The sequence below is a fragment of the Pundamilia nyererei genome, unplaced genomic scaffold (genome assembly GCF_000239375.1).
Source record: "Pundamilia nyererei isolate P.nyererei 1_Seehausen unplaced genomic scaffold, PunNye1.0 scaffold00026, whole genome shotgun sequence".
NCBI classification, from domain to species: domain Eukaryota; kingdom Metazoa; phylum Chordata; class Actinopteri; order Cichliformes; family Cichlidae; genus Pundamilia; species Pundamilia nyererei.
In genome coordinates this window covers 4761106-4777598 of record NW_005187427.1, presented here as the reverse complement: position 1 = coordinate 4777598, position 16493 = coordinate 4761106, and the positions used below count along the sequence as shown (strand labels likewise).

General features: G+C 41.7%; 3 protein-coding genes across 3 annotated transcripts in view; all 3 read right to left on the bottom strand.

The window, feature by feature from the left end:
- Window positions 1-2917, bottom strand: part of LOC102201022 (clustered mitochondria protein homolog) — a 20860-nt gene extending 17943 nt beyond the window's left edge. Inside the window, exons 1-2 of the mRNA XM_013909468.1 lie at window positions 2721-2917; window positions 2401-2477 (exon numbers count right to left, since the gene is read on the bottom strand). The gene's annotated coding sequence lies outside the window, so the exon portion shown is untranslated. The remainder of the gene's footprint in view (window positions 1-2400; window positions 2478-2720) is intronic.
- Window positions 2918-5799: 2882 nt separating this feature from the next.
- On the bottom strand, window positions 5800-9872 carry ccdc92bb (coiled-coil domain containing 92Bb). The gene is made up of 5 exons (XM_005727943.1): window positions 9503-9872; window positions 8978-9126; window positions 8827-8874; window positions 6182-6515; window positions 5800-6076 (listed from the first exon to the last, which is right to left on the bottom strand). The coding sequence occupies exons 2-5, from the start codon at window positions 9105-9107 to the stop codon at window positions 5800-5802; spliced, it is 789 nt and encodes a 262-aa protein (XP_005728000.1). The 5' UTR covers window positions 9108-9126; window positions 9503-9872.
- Window positions 9873-10893: 1021 nt separating this feature from the next.
- LOC102200735 (F-box only protein 40-like) overlaps window positions 10894-16493 on the bottom strand; it is a 14940-nt gene continuing 9340 nt past the window's right edge. Inside the window, exons 5-9 of the mRNA XM_005727895.1 lie at window positions 12926-13105; window positions 12570-12811; window positions 12251-12382; window positions 11795-12080; window positions 10894-11699 (exon numbers count right to left, since the gene is read on the bottom strand). Coding sequence (XP_005727952.1) covers window positions 11502-11699; window positions 11795-12080; window positions 12251-12382; window positions 12570-12811; window positions 12926-13105 — 1038 coding nt within the window. The 3' untranslated portion in view covers window positions 10894-11501. The remainder of the gene's footprint in view (window positions 11700-11794; window positions 12081-12250; window positions 12383-12569; window positions 12812-12925; window positions 13106-16493) is intronic.

The window sequence follows — 16493 nt, the reverse complement described above, 5'->3', positions numbered from 1 at the left end:
CTGCTCCTTGTCTTTTCTATCTCTGACTTTATGTCCTCTACAAGAGTTTCTGTTTTTTTTGCTAGTTCTTCAAATGTTCAATAAAAACATGTATGCTAATTCATAACAAAGAAAGCTTTGTGATGAAGACTGTCATTTCCAAAACACTGCAGCGCTGTTGAAAAGGCTGTGGAAGTCCCTGTATTAAACACGTAGACCTGTGACACAAAAATCACCAAACTCGGATGACCACAGACTGTTTTCCTTCGTGGTGATGAAGGAAAACGCTGGGTTGGCATGTAAAAGGGCATTTATACCCTTCAAAGACCTGCAGTTCAAAAAAAGCGCCCCTCCGACAGCTTAACCCATCTGTTCTCTGATTGGATTGTTACATTTGTGATTGACATGACATTGACCAATCAGATGAAAGGAAGAAAAATAGGGTCAAAATTCGTACTTGTAACTTGCAGGGTCTTTTTTGGCTAAGTCCACACACAAATCTTTTTTACACATACAAATCTTTTTTACGCACACACAAATTTTTTTTAGATATACAAATCTTTTTTACGCACACACAAATCTTTTTTACACATACAAATCTTTTTTATGCACACACAAATTATTTTTGCACATACAAATCTTTTTTACACACACACAAATATTTTTAGACATACAAAACCGATTTCCAAGTACAAAATATTTATGACCACATTTTGAGCCCATACTCCGGCCCTTCAGGTCCCAAAGTCAAACGAACACTGAGAGTTAAAAATGGTCTAAATTCTTTAATCTTTAATAAAATCATCAGCGTTGCTGCTTTACCAGGTGTAACAATTAAGTTTAACATCCAGGCATCCATGAAAACAGAAGTTATTAAATTTAACAGAGTTAGAAGTTAACAGGAAGTTAGTTTGCTAGTTTCCACCTACCACTTCCAAAATAATGAAGACAGAAAACTAAACAGCAGTGAAGTTTGCAGGGTTACTGAAGTTGGACTACCTGGTATATAATGTTGTGCTACGTGATTGCTAACAACACAGCTATGTTGGCAAAACATTAGCACAGTGAAGCTGGAGGACGAACGCCAACTTTTTTCCACTCGATAAAAGTTAATGTGAGGGATTCTGGTGGTTAGGGACTAATGCAATCGCATGGCAGGATGCTATACACGGGCCAAACTTCAGTCAGGAGAACAACTGAGATCATTCATCCACAACACAAGGTTAGTTATTAATATACTGCAACATAGAGCAGCTGCGAGAGAATTCAACATTAATGAATCAATGTTACGGAAGTGGAGGAAGCGCAGTTTTTGGCTTTCCCCATATTTCAAAAGTGCTTCATCTCTTTGCTATGACTCTCGGCATAATTTGCAGATGATAATGGTTGTAGCCACTGCCATGCTTGATGACATCATCAACATGCGCTATCGCGATAGAGCGGTATAGTCAAATCTCTATCGTTGGCCAAATCGTTTCTATCGTATATCGTTTATATCGCCAACCCCTAATGAGAACCTCCTTCTTTCAGCCAGAGCCCTGAAGGTGTCTCATAGGATGGCTCTTTCACCATGACAGCTACCCAAAACACGCCACCATGGCAACAAAGGAGGGGCTAAAGAAGAAATACTTCAAGGTAACGGAGTAGCATAGCTGATCTCCAGACTTCTAGACCTCACCCTGTAAAAAATCTGAGGGGGGCAGCCTGAAAATTTTCACAGTTTCTGTAAAGAGGAGTGGGTCAAATTCCCTTCTAGGATGTGTGCAAACCTAGTGACCATCTACAAGAAACGTCTTTTGCCTTGCTAACAAGCAAAAGTACAAAGTCATGTTTTGCTTGGGAATGAAAAACCTATTTCGATCAATGACATTTAAAACAATTTATAACTTTTTTATAATGTCCTTCTTCTGGATTTTTGGTTGATATTCTGTCTCTCTCTATTAGATTGAAACTACCATAAAACGAGAGTCTGATGATTTCATTACAAGGGAGCAAACTTACAAATTTAGTATTGGATCAGATAACTGTTTCCCCCCACAGTACAAATTCCTGACTGCATATTTGATAACACTGTCTTATGCTACCCAAAGCAAACACACAAACAAAAACAAACTTATTATATTTTAGAATCACGTTTTAACTTCTCAGCTTGCAGCTGTGATGTACAGTCGTACTTCTGGCTGAGGTTAGTAGACATCACTGCGAGGTATGGCTACAGGTGCAAACCCATTTACTTACTCAAAACTCAGAAGCATGCACTTTCAGTCTGGTGTGAGCGTCTAAGCCGTGACTGAGTTCTAGTTTTGACACTGCCACAAGCGTGCGTGTGTGTGTCATGTGTAAATGCAAGCAGCTTAGAGCCTTAGACGACAGCTGATGAAAGGACAATCATGAAGTATTCCTGCAGAGGTGTCACCTTACAGTGGAAGGGCCTGGAAAACCTCAGAGACAAATTCTGATCAGGCGAACTCAGCAGTGATGTTGGATGTGTAAAAATCCTGGAATGAGGAAGAAAACAGATGAGAAGGAGAAAAATATCCTCTAAAAAGCTTCAAAAGAGCCAAAGTAAAACAGCAGAAGATCTGAAATGGACAGAGTTATGATTTTATATGTAACATGTAGCACACCTTATTTTGACCTCATGAGAACACAAGCACAGCAGAAAATGAGCGCACATGTCTCAAAACAGAGAAAATCACATCAGTTCATTACAGATTAGTGTAGCAAATCTACAACCCTACCATCCAGTGTAGAAAGACTGAGTCTGTCAGTCTGTTTCATCTTCTCCAGATTCTCCTGCTCCTCATGGAATCAGAAACGTAAGTTTCCTCAGGCTTTCCTCCAGAGCAGGAGGCTCCCCAGTCCTTACAGCGAAACCACATTACACAAACTATGTGTGTGTCTGCCCTTCAAGGGGAGGAGAGGAGCTGTGGCAGGCCCTCTGCTCAAACACACAGTACCCGTCCAAGTCCAGAAGAGGGCAACCTTTCTGCCGCTCATGATGCAACTTCCTGTATTCAGATCGGCCCATGCTTTCTCTATCAATCTTGAACGTGTGAGCACGTGCAATGTATATAAATAGCATCAGCAGGAGAAGGAGGAGGAAGAGGAGGAGGACTGGGACGAGGGCTGGCGCCTTTTCACATTGTGTGAGATGTAAACATGACACAGCAAACACCTCCTCAGACACTCAGTGCTGGAAATGAGGCTCCAGTAGGTGCGCTGAAAACTCAGGCATCAGTCTGAAAGCAGCTCTCTGGTTGCCATGGAAGCGCTGCAGCGGTACATTTGCATTCTGAGCACAGTCACCAAGACAACTGTGGGAACGTTCTAGAATGGGACGTTTGCTAGGAGACAAGTGTCGACTGACAAACTGACAGAACCATGTTTGGGTTTTAATGAGTGATTTTTGTAAACCTAATTTCTCGCTATATCTTATTTATATTTTGTTTTCTTTTTAATACATTATATATATATGTATATACATATATGTGTGTATATTTGTGCGTATATTACTCATGTCAAAATTTTATTTTATTTAAACTGCCAGCTTCACTAGAAAGTAATGGTTCGTGGTTCAGCGGTCTTGGTCTCTTATGTGTCCTTCACCTTGTTTTACCAGGTTAAAATGTGCATATATGAAGGTGTAGAGTCCCAGTTTTCCAGAATCAGATGAAGGACTAATTTCTGAAAACTGGACTATGAGTCTTCACAGTTTTCCTCCTCAGACTTGTCTGGACCCTGAATGCTCTCTCTGCTTTAATTTTTCAAGCCCAGAAAAGCCAACTATGTAGGTGTTTGTGTTTATGATAGAGCACATTTAAAAAAAAATGCTACTAGCTACAATACCATTTCCTATGTTTTTCCTACCTAATAAGGTAGCTAATACGATAATGCCTTTACAGCGGACATGCGGAAGCGACTCTTCATGTGTAAGATTATATCCCTATGACAGCTATAGCAGGGCTCAAAGACTTACGCTTATAATAATCCCTCTGAAGACTGGGCTATACTGCCACCCAGTGCTGTAATTTGAAATAAAAGCTTACTTCAGTTTAAATTCCACTATTTATAATTTAACTTATAATCAAATTATAAAGAACACAATTATAGCAGTGCAGCAGGAGAAGTTAACTGTTGACTAATAAAAACGTAAAATACCCTTATACCTGCTAAATTATAGTGTATTAACTATTAACTGTTTGAATATTTCTCCCATCCATCCATTCGCTTCCGTTTATCCTTTTCAGGGTTGTGGAGGGCGCTGGAGCCTATCCCAGCTGTCATAGAGCGAGAGGCGGGGTACACCCTGGACAGGTTGCAGGGCTAACACACAGAGACAGAAGGCCATTCGCACTCACACTCACTCCCGCATTCACGCCTATGGGCAATTTAGATTGACCAATTAACCTATCCCCACTGTGAGAGAAAGCTGGAGAGTACCCAGAGAGAACTCACATAAACACGAGTAGAACATGCAAACTCCACACAGAGAGACTCCAGCCTGATGGTGGAATTGAACTCAGGACCTTCTTGCTGTGCGACAACAATGCTAACGACCGTGTTGCCCAAATATGCCCCAAATATGAATATGAAATATGGGAGTGGAGTGGGGTTACTGTTTTATAATTTATTTTTACACCCGGGTTAGTTTTGCTTCCATTTTGGGCATCTGTGAGGATATGGAGTGAGTCATCTACTACTCAAAAGGTTGTTGGATCGATTCTTGACTCCTCCATGCCAAAGAATCCTTAGGGAAGATACTAGACCTACAAGTTGCTTCTGATGCATCTACTGGAATGTCACAAAGTACCTATGCATACATAATATGAATGCACCATACACTGTATGAATGTGTGTGTGATTGGGTGAATGAGACGTAGTACTAGGAAGTGTTTTGAATGTTCAACTGAGAAGAAGGGTGCTATTTGAACACCAACCCATTTGCCAATTTTTTGCTGTTTCTACATCCAATAACTTAATCACTTTCACTAAAGTGAGTAATGCCAGGTCATTATTGGAATAGATCGAGCTATTCACCTCAATTTTAAGATCCTTGTGTTTTCTGTGTTTGCGTTTGACCTTTCTATCTATTTTATCAGCATTTCTTTTGCCTACTTATGTATGACCTAAGCCTGGAATAAAGATTTGGATGATGCACTTTCCCCCTACCTTTGTGTCCTTAAAGAATCTTCTAAGGAAACATGTAATGAATATAAAATAAATTATTACAGCTTAGTGGGAGACTTAACTAGGGCAGAGAACTCGCTAATGTTATTAGAGGCAGCCTAAGAAGTCAACTATAGAACAAAAAACATGACCACATAATTTTCGGCCATTAACAGGCACATTGCATGGATTTAATAAAGTGCGAATGATTACAAAATGTCCCTAAGCCTTTCAGAGTGACTCTCCAAACCTGCAGTACAGCTTGTGCAGTGAGAAAGCAGACAGCCACTTTATCGGCACGGTGTCGGCGTTCATGAACCCAGAGGCAAGGCTACTAATTATAGGAAAAAAGCTGTGATCAACAGTGTTTAAATCAAAAGGCATCCATATGAAGCCATTAATCTTCTTTGCTTTTTTTGCCCTGTTTCTTCACACTTTCAGACTATAAGCTGCACCATCAATGTAACAAATTCACCTAATAACGTCTACGTGTAGGTTGGATCACGCACTCCTGCACAACTTAACTCTAACCTCCCAAAATCTACACACAATCACAAGGTTACATCGCTCTCATCTGGATCTTTTTCTAGTATAACTGCATCAGACGTTAGCTGAGACCTGTTGGAAGACAACGCCACCTCCCTGTCTTCATCACAGAGCAGTTTCTCCCTCCCCTGCTCCCATGTCCACCCTCCTGGGCACCCTGCTGTCATCAATATCCTCCCATTCGTCCTCCAGCCCTTCTCCATCCTGTGATCTGACTGGCTGGTGCATGCGGAGGAGGCGGTACCTAAGTGGCACCAGGAAGAGGGCGGGGTCAGGCATGGGGTGTGGCTGCTGTGGTGATGTCACTCTCTCCTGTGGGACGCAAGCCCTGACCCTCTCCTCTCTTACGCTGATGCGCATCCTCTGCCTTGCCTCTGATTGGCTGGGAGAGACAGGAGGAGGTGGAGACAGTAGCCAGTCTGAGCTCTCCCCTTCACCATCTTCATCATCTTCATCCTCCTCTTCTTCCTCTTCCTCCTCCTCCTGCTCCTTTCCTCTGGCCTCCTCCTCTCCCTCAGGAGCAGACCCACTGCTCTGCTGCTGCTGGAACAGTTTTAACCGCGCAGTGTGCAGCTCGTGACAGAGGGTCGTGGTCGTGACATTTTGCCGCTGAAGCTCACGACTCAGCAGTGTGATCTTGTGGCTTCGACGTTTCAGCTCCTCTAAGAAACGTCGCTCTTCTTCTCTGAGGCTCCTCCCGAGTGCCGATGCCCGTGCCCGGCTGGCCCGCAGTTCCCCCCGTGCAGCGACCATCATGCAGTGCTGGTCCTGTAGAAGTCGCTCTGCAGCATCACAACGTGCCGCCAGCTCTGCCTCCTCCTCTGTGAAGCATATATGAAAACACAAACACACAGAAATGCAGGTTCAGTGGATACTAAAGCTATGAGATACACTACAAATTATGAGGGGTTCACTGTTTACCTTCTAGTGCCAGACTTTGGTCTGTTTTTCTGTTGATTCATCTACTTAACCATTCATTCTTATCTTATTCTGCATGAATTTCACTTTTCACTGTGTCTTTCTGTCTACTTTTGCTTATCAGTGAGTGAAACCTGGCCCAATAATTTAAAAAAAAATCTATTATTTAGATCACATTTTGCATCAGAGCTTACGGTACAGGGTACAATCACAAAGTTCCAAAACCTTCAGTTTGGCAGATCTCCACCTGCATGCATTATTGTGCATTAGGGACCATTTCCAGCACTGTGTAGTAACTGTAACTCTTAGTTTCTCTTTGCCAACATAAAAAGGATTTGTTTGACAGCACTCAGCACCTCAGTTGAGTCCAAGGACTCGATTAAGATCGATCTAAGAAGGTGAATTACAGATTTACACATGTCAGGAATGCCTCTTGGAGCCAGTTCTAAACATCTGCACATTCCAACATCAGTTCAACCAACTGTAAGTACAGCTTTTTCAGAGAACCCACACTGTCACCCTCAGATTAGTGGAAACTGGTTAGGTTGTTCAAGAATGATAAATGGCCTGCATTTGTATAGCGCTTTTCTAGTCCCTAAGGACCCCAAAGCGCTTCACACTACATTCACCGATTCACACACATTCACACACTGGCGATGGCAAGCTACATTGTAGCCACAGCCACCCTGGGGTGCACTGACAGAGGCGAGGCTGCCGGACACTGGCGCCACCGGGCCCTCTGACCACCACCAGTAGGCAAACATGGGGTTAGTATCTTGCCCAAGGATATTTGGCATGCAGTCAGGAGGCAGCCTGGGATCGAACCAACACCGAAGAATAATCAGGAACCAGCAAGGCTCAAGCCTCCCATGAACTGGAAACTGCTGGAATACCAGCATCACTGTCCACAGTGAAGTGAGTTTTATATCACCAAGGACTGGGAGGTTTTCAACCAAGAAAGAAGCACACCTTCAAGGTCGAGGCCCACAGAGACGAGCCAAACGCCTTCTGGGGAAAATGTGATGGTCAGACGAGACAAAGATTGAGCTGTTTCGCCACAATGAATAGAGGTGTGTTCGCAGGAGTAAAGGTGAGGCTTTCAAACCTAAGAACAGTGTAGCAAATGTGAAGCATGGTGGTGGTAGCATCATGCTCTGGGGCTGTTTGCTGTGATACCGGTACATTAGAATGGAATAATGAGTGATTGAGTGTTCCCACAGGATGATGATTACAAACACATCAAATCTGAATTTGGATATCTGGAAAAGCAGGCTAACATCAAGCTTCTGAAGTCCCAGCCTCAACACTATTGAAAATTTGTGGGTCTGTGCCAGGAAACCAATTCTGCCAAGAAGCGTGGTCAAACATGCAGCCAGAATTATGAGGCTGAATGTCTTGACTATGATTTGAAAACCAAACTGGGGTTGTTAGTGGGAATGTCTACATTGTCAAAGGCGACACATCATGTCAGAATCATGACTGGGGAACACCATGCATTATTAAAAACATGCTACATCAGCAGAACTACCACTTATCGCCCAAACTTTCTACTTTGTCTCCCTCTCCCAAATGAAATTAAAGATTAAAGGTAGCTGTTTTGACCACATCAAGAATCAAATCAAGAGAGACATGAGTCTAATTTGTCAGTATTATACTACAGTACTATATAGTGGCAGACACACTGGAAGCAGAGTGCTACCTAAGAGGTATATCTACAAAGTAAGGGCTAAATTTCAGTGAGCTAGGATCTTTAATTATTTTTTTAGAAGAGTCGCAAAACTTTATAATCTCACGTCATTTTGATAACTTTATTTGATACATTTTAAATATGCAACTCAAAATGCTAACAACAAACCAATATCATCATTTACTGCTACAAATAAGTCAACACTGGGATCTAAAGACATAACTTTTTATTTCCCTAGGCTCATTTTTAACTATGACAGCAGCTAATCCAGCTGATAACTGAAAAACAAGATTTTAATCACGGTATTTAAAATCTATTATCGACTTGTAGCTCTGCTTTGTGAAAATGTACAATAAATATAGATTTTATAAATATTAGCAAGATTGCCCTGTCAGTGTAACCCTGTTAATTCTCAGTTGTCCTCTGCCCATCTTTTCTTTTTTAGATCTCTACAGCTATGATATAAAGTTTCAGCGTCTCTCATATATCATTTTTCCCTTGCTCAGCAAGGGTTTGTAATTTCTCACCTGCTGTGTTTCTGTCGGGAAACCTGGAGTCCAGCTCACAGCTCAGCTCTGCAGGCAAGAAAGGAAGTAGTACAACAGGCTGGCAGACAGACAAATATAAGACAAGTAAGCACATAATGAGATGGCAAGAGCAGTTCACCTGTACACTGACCGTGACAGCGCCTCTTCAGGTGTGTGATCTCCAGCTGCAGGCCAGTCAGCATGGCCAGGTGCTCCTGCTTCAGGAAGGTGATGCCTCTCTCCACACTGGCCACCTGCTGCTCGAGCCTCCCGGCATCCATGGCCGAACCCCTGCAGAACCTGTGCACAGATGTTGATGGCTGGTTTGTCTTTGGATTGGCTGCAAGATTTATTACCACAGCTGTTTATATTAGTGTCGCAGTTTCAATGCTGGCATTGAGTAATACTTGCAAGCGAACACTTAAAATAAGATTATATCACTCAATGATATCCATTAGTAATTATGCATTTTTCTTCATGCAATATAGCATAACTGGTGTTATATTACAATGCTTTTCTACATCATTTAAGGGTTTTTAATGCATTTCTATGCATCTGCTTCTTGGGTGATTTGACAGTAGCCTGCTCTTATTTAATATTATCAGTTTTATGAGCTTTCTCATTTCTGCACGTTTACTCAGTCTCTCATTTATCTCCATCACTGGCTGTGGCCTACCGTGATACTGAAGCGATATCCTCTCCAAAGCGTCTGTCATGGATCTCCGTATAGATTTGGCTCTTTATTTCCCGTCCTTGATGGAGCAGAAACGCAGAAAACAAAAGGCCCGTGCAAAGCGATCAGTCTGCAAAAGCGCTCGCTTGTTTTCTTCTCCGGGACGAGACGAATGAATGAATCCTACTGCAGGCTGAGTCGAAACAACCTCCTCGTAACCTTCTGGTTATTGGCTATGTGCAGCGCGGTGATGTATTCACAACAAAAGCACCACGGAGTGTGAGGTTGTCGGTGCCACGGAGCAGCACCAGGAGGAGGAGGAGCTTCCTGAAATGTAACCCGCTCTAAATGCCTCAAAATTCACCAATAAGCCCACAACAGTTCATCTTTACTGCAACGTGAACAGAGTCAGAAGTGTATTTTGCTTATATGACAGCAACCCGTGCTTCATACAAGGATAGAAAAAACTGTTTCACAAAAAATTCCAATCAGCAGCATTTTCTGTATTAGATTATTTCTTCTATGTTCTGTTTTTATTGTCTTACATATCCAGTAAAATTTATTTATTTTACTCATTTAATCAATTTACCTTATTTAATTTACAGTTATGGTAAAAAGAAAGTATGCCCTTTTTATTCTTTGTTAGAAATAAATATGGTTCTTAGTATTTACCTTAAAATTAGATACATTAGGTAAATACACCATCATATGAACAGCAAAAAAGGTGCTGATTAACTGATCATCGGCAGGTGGGAGGACCTCTGTAAAAGCAGATGTCAACATTCCTCCAAAAATGATGTGAGAGACGGATGAAGTCATACAGGAAAAGATTACTTCAAGTTATTGCTGGTATGGAGCTTCTACAAGAGACTGAATGGGCTGGTGTACTTTTGTTTTTTGTAAGACCTTATTTTCAATGACAAGGAAATTAAAATTAAAATTTGTAATATGTTTTGTGAAGTGTTGGTAAAGAAAGAAATTAAAGAACCTAAAAAGTCCCTATTTTCTGATCTGTTCCTTTGATGTGGACAACATCCCGAACTGAATGAAAATAATTATATCTCTTTTAAAAGCTTGGACCAAAAAAAGATGGAAAATATATATTCTGTTTAAAATTACTGTAAAGTTTCTCATTCGTGCAGATTCAGAATACTTTCCTTTTGTGTAACTCTGAATCTTTCAAAAATGATCTAAAATACAAAACAAAAAACAGCATTTGCTTTGGCAGGTGATGTTTTGTCTGACAAAGAGAAGTAACCAGTAACTGTTGCTTTAGCTAAGTCAATGTTTGCCTCTGAAATTAAAAGGAGGTAGCAGTTATATGAATATTACATATACAAAAACTGAAATAAAATTTAAGTCCACAATCAGTCACACATTTAAAGAAGTTGTCCAAAGAAAGCATTTATTATGTGCGTTGTCATTTTCACAGACCAAGATGAACCACAATGATCTTCTTCTTTTGGCTGCTCAGTGTCTCCTCTTAACCAAGCTTCAACAACTCTTTCTTATATCTCAATGGTATACCTCATCATGTTTATCCAGCTTTAGGTCCTACGGTTCTGCATATAATCTTTGTAAAAAACCACAAAGGTGTTAATTTTAATATCTTTTCTGACAAATAAAAACAAAAAAGCCTTGAACCAGTTCAGCTGTTTTGTTTAAAATGACTAAAATATGATTGATCAACACTTCTAATAAACATATAGTATATTTATAAATGAAAGTATGAACTTATTTTCTATTTAACATTAACAGTTTTTATTCTGTTATAATCGTCTTAATCCCACACAATACAAATATCATCAGCTAAAAGTCTGATTAATGATAATACTTAGAATACGTTATTTTCCAGTAAGCCAAAAGCCTCTGTTAAGTTTAGGTAACTTTTTTTCTGTAGAGTTTTGCAACATAATGGTTATAGAAGACACTCTTGATATCTGTGCAGAATAACCTGGCCATAAATGCATTTTTTGGGGCAGGTGCAGCAGGGGAATTGTTGTCATCTGTTTCCTGTGAAATGGTTGACAAGGCTCGAACTCTTCTGGCTGCATTTCTCGTCCATGCTGGGGAGGGAAACCGGCTTACTGTGCAGGGAGACCTCGTAGTAGGGACAGACTTTCAGGTGAGCAGATATAGGAGGGATGTCAGCCATATGCCACGAATCCACTGAGGAGAAGAGATGACTGAACTCCCACACCTGAAGAGAAACCAAAACAGAGTCAGGAGAAGACCAAAGGAGGAATAATTGCCATAGTATGTGATGAACTAGCTGGCTTTGTTTCTATATCTCACAAGCTTGGCTCTCCACTTGGTTCTCCCGTGTGAGTAGGTTTTCTTCTCCCAGCGGAAGGTGACCATCCCTCTCTCCTTCAGCAGAGTGGAGCACACCTGCCTCATGAGGCGGGACACCAGAGCCAGCTGGAAGAGGGACAGGCTGTCCAGGAAACTGGCCATGTGGCACAGCACCTCGTAGGGAAGAGAGCCCAAAGAGCCCCCTCTTCCTTCTGAGCTCGTGGGTGAATTGTCACCTACTAATCCTTCGAATGTTGGACGCAAGTTAAAACTCCTCAGCTCCTTACTGTACGGGAGGGAAAAAGGAGAGTGGGTGGAGTTAAAACTAAAATAAAGGAGGAGCATATGCAATAAAATCTTCCCTTTGCTGCACTCACTATGCTCAATGTTTAAGACATTAAGAGACTATTTTCATTAACAAATGAATCCTTGTGGATTTATATGAGTTGTGCTCACTTGTATGTGACGGTAGCTTTATGTGTGGAAGGATGAAACCTCCTCTGACTATAGGTGCACCCCAGATACGCGAGTGGACACCGCTGCTCGAACCAACCGCTCAGACATGTGTGGATGTCACAGTGCACATTCCTGGAAAAAGAACATGGCAGTTTATACATTCATAGCACACAACCAGGGCCATTCATACACATTTTTTTTTGTTTTTTGCAGGTTGTGTCTAAAAATAAAAAGACAAAAATGCGCTCATCCACAGTTGCTTCCAGTGAGAGCTTAACACTTATTACTTTAATGCTGAGGGCAGATTTTGCACAGACACCTGACATGTGTGGCGAACTCTCGTCGGTGGAAGGTGTGACCGCAGAGGAAGGTGAAGACACAGCTGGCTCTGTTGTGTCTGCTGTTCACACTCTCCGCTTGCAGCTGCAGGTGAAGCTTCAGCGGTCTGTCCACCATCACCTCAGCCAGGGTGGTCTTCCCTTTGAAAGGAGCTGAGCGAAACGAATATGTCTGCGTTCCCACGTCAATGTAGAGCCCGTCGTATGCTTTCGACTCGCTGATCTGCAGGGAGGGAAACCAGTCAGTTGCAATACCCGATCAACTATAAACCATATAAAGGTTTTCAGACTTTCCACTTTTTTTCCTGAACTGCTTGTGTGCTTGAGCATGTTATACCTTGTGACCCATGACCTCTTCCTCTGCATAGCCCAGCAGCGTGGCTGCTGCTTCATCAGTGAGCCACTCATCTTCTTTGACTCCGAGGTCCGATGTGTCCACACCGCGAGGTTCACTTTGAACCCGTGCGGCCGTGTCGTATAGATGAACACGTCGCCTGTAGTGATAGCTGTCAGGGACCTGTGAGGAAGACAAACATCAAGCGAGTACAGTGAACAGAGAACCTTTTGTGCTTTCTGATCCTGGTGGATATTTTAAAGCCAGAATGGTCAACAGCAGAGGCTAAATAACTGTTTTCTTTCTGTTTAAAAGGCTACTAAAAGTTCAAATGTCAGCTTTAATCTCATTGGTAAGATTGCACATATAGACACAGATCGCTGCTTCAGCTGTGAGAGTCTCACTAGTTTGAAGTGGGTGGAACTCATTTCTACTGAACACCAATTATGAGCACTTGAATCAAATGCAGTAAGCCACTTTAGTTTGGTGATGAAAAGTTCAGTTATTTTACTCACACTACAACTCATGGCTGTATCTCTGCTTACTATATATTATGTGACAATGCCTCTACAGTCCGTTTTATCTAAAAGTTAAAGCTTCCAGCAGGTTAAAGGACCATAATGGTGCATTTATAAGCTGCTCAGCGTATATTCAGTGAGACAAAACGTGTGACGCCTCAGTACGAAGAAGAGGGAAACTTTGGAGATGGAACACACAGAGACATGTCAAATATCCAATATTCATTTTGTGCTTCTGTAAGTTAAAATAAAGCACTTTAGAAGTATGAAGTTTGTGCTATAACTGAACAACATCTGTAACATCTGTTTCTTCTGCACACCAGGATCTTTCACTGCTGTACAGAGAAAACCCTGTCATGCTGCTCAACCCTGGAGGGCTGGCACAGGATACAATACATCACAGAGGGCAGGTAATGCTATTAAGTCATTTTACAGGACACTGACATGATATTTTTTTTCTTACTTATGTGTTGTCCCATTAGCTTCCACCCCAGCAGTAGTGGGGATAATGTGATTTTGTCCATAAAAGTAATTTAAAGCAAAAAACGTAAAAAGTATCCCTCAAACGATTATCAAAGTTAATACTAGCATAAATATGATTATTGTAAGTATAATAAACCAGGAGAGCGAAACTTTTTTTTAAGCAAATTAAGTCATATCACTGGTCTACATGTATTTATAAAGCAGTTTGTCTTCACACCGAACGCGATAGAGGCGGCCAGAGCGTCAGGTTTACATGTAAAGTCAATGGAAAAGCGCGATGACAGCGTACCGCGTCTGGCGCGTTTGACTCGCGAAAAAAAAAAACACCAAGTCAGTTTTTGTGTTGCATTTTGTGCATACGCGCATATCGCGTCAACCGCTCGACTTGGAAAAATCTGAACTTTAGCGTCAAATCGCGCCGCGACAACCAATCAGGAGCCTGGTGACGTGACTCTGACCTGGGTCAAAGGGGCAGATCCAGCCAAAGCCCTTCATTCTTCATTCAGTATGGAGGAAAAGCTCATCAGAGCCGTGGCTAATTATCCAGAGCTATATGATGCTAGCTACTACTTCTACCGAGACAGGAATAAAAAGGACCTAGCTTGGAGGCACATAAGTGAGGAGATCGGGCAACCTGGTAAGTTCATTCATTCTTCTTTTTAATTTTCAGACTGACCCGATGAAGCCGCGCAAAAGCTAGCAAGCCCGCCTACTGTCCCGCTATTTTCCCACTGATATAGAAATACCTTTCCGCTAACAAGATAATGTGTTTATTCAGAGGACATCTGCAGGAGAAAGTGGAATAGCCTCAGGGACACGTATAATAAGGAGAAGAGGAGTGGGTCTGCAGCAGGATCGGGGAGGAGATGGAAGTTCTTCGCGGTCATGGGGTTTCTGGACCCCTTCCTCACCCCGCGGGAGACAAGTGGGAATTTGGTGCGGACCGTGGAGAACTTCCCCCCCGAGGACCAGGGACAGCCCGGAGAGGCAGCAGGGGAGTGTCAGTCAGAAGGTATGTTTACATTGAGTTAATGTAGGCAGTTAATTTATGCGTGTTGTCATACAGGAATATATTTTGTTTATTAATAAACAGTATACAGTGGTCCTGCTGTTCATCCGTCACTGCCTCGCCTTTTCGCTGATTTTTTTTTTTTTTGCATCGTACAGCATTGCATTCTGCAGCCTGATTGACAAATCTCCTCCGTGTCTTCTGCGCTTGCCAAACTTATCATGTTTGGTTTCTATAACCATCACGTCCAATAGAAAAAACAGCACAAAAACACTCATAACTATGACCCTCATTCGGAAATACACACCTGCACCGCCAGGGAAAAAGGCGCACAAAAGTGGCGCCTTGGAAAAAGCGCGGCATAATACTTTTACGTTTTAAAATCGACAAAGGTTTGCACTTTGAGAATCAACTTGTGAGAACTGTGACTACTGTTCATGTGCTGCAATACATGAGAGACCACTCTATATAATTTCTCTATGACTATTGTCTTCAACCTGTTAACATTTAATATTGTCTTGATAGAGTCAACTGATTCTACAGCAGAGTCATCCCCTGTTGCTTCTCCTGGCTCCCCAGTCCCTGGTCCCTCCACTCCTGCTGCTGCACCCACAGGCATGTACTAAATATCTATAACCAATCTGTTTATATCCTGGTTTTTTTTTGTGTTTTTTTTCTTCAATTTTGAAAATGAAAATCTAGTAGCAGCCTTCTCATTACTTTGTCTTTTTGTGCTGTGTTTTACAGGCCCACAGAGGAGGACAGCTCGAAGGCGGTTGAGGGACAGGTCCCAGGACGGTCCATCGGCGGTGGAGCTGGCCATCCTGGAGTCCCTAAAGAGGCCACGCCCATCTCCAACAGAACATTTTCTCCTCAGCCTTGTTCCTGCTCTGGAGAGCATGCCGCCTCAGACACGAGAATTCGTGAAATTTCAAATATATAAATTAGTTTTTGAAAACAGCACAGCTGTGTTAAATTTGGAAACATTGGACCCTAATGATCAGTAGTTTTCTGATGAGGCAGCAGCTCTCCAGGGCAGAAACAATGTTGTTATTTTTCTCCTCCTTCTCCCTGAGGCTCTTCCACTCCAAGCTGGGTCCTTTTTATTCCTGTCTCTCTGTAAATAGTTAAATTTTATATATTTATGTTTAATGTTTTTGTTAGTGAATTTATATATTTTTTCCAATAAACATTTGTAATGACTAATGTCTCTGTTCTACTACACAGCAAATGTTGACACACGACTTGACACAAGTAGAATTTATTTCATATTATACTAATGACAAAATATACCAATACAGTGTGATGCAAAAGTTTGGGCAACCTTGTTAAAAGTAATTATTTTCCTGTACAAATTGTTGGTTGTCACAATAAAAATTGTTAGTTAAGTATATCATATAGGAGACACACACAGTGATATTTGAGAAGTGAAATGAAGTTCACTGGGTTTACAGAAAGTGTGCAATAACTGTTTAAATCAAGCAGGTGCATAAATTGGCAACACAAAAAAAGAGAAATGAAATAAATACACTCAACAAAAATATAAACGCAACACCTTTGT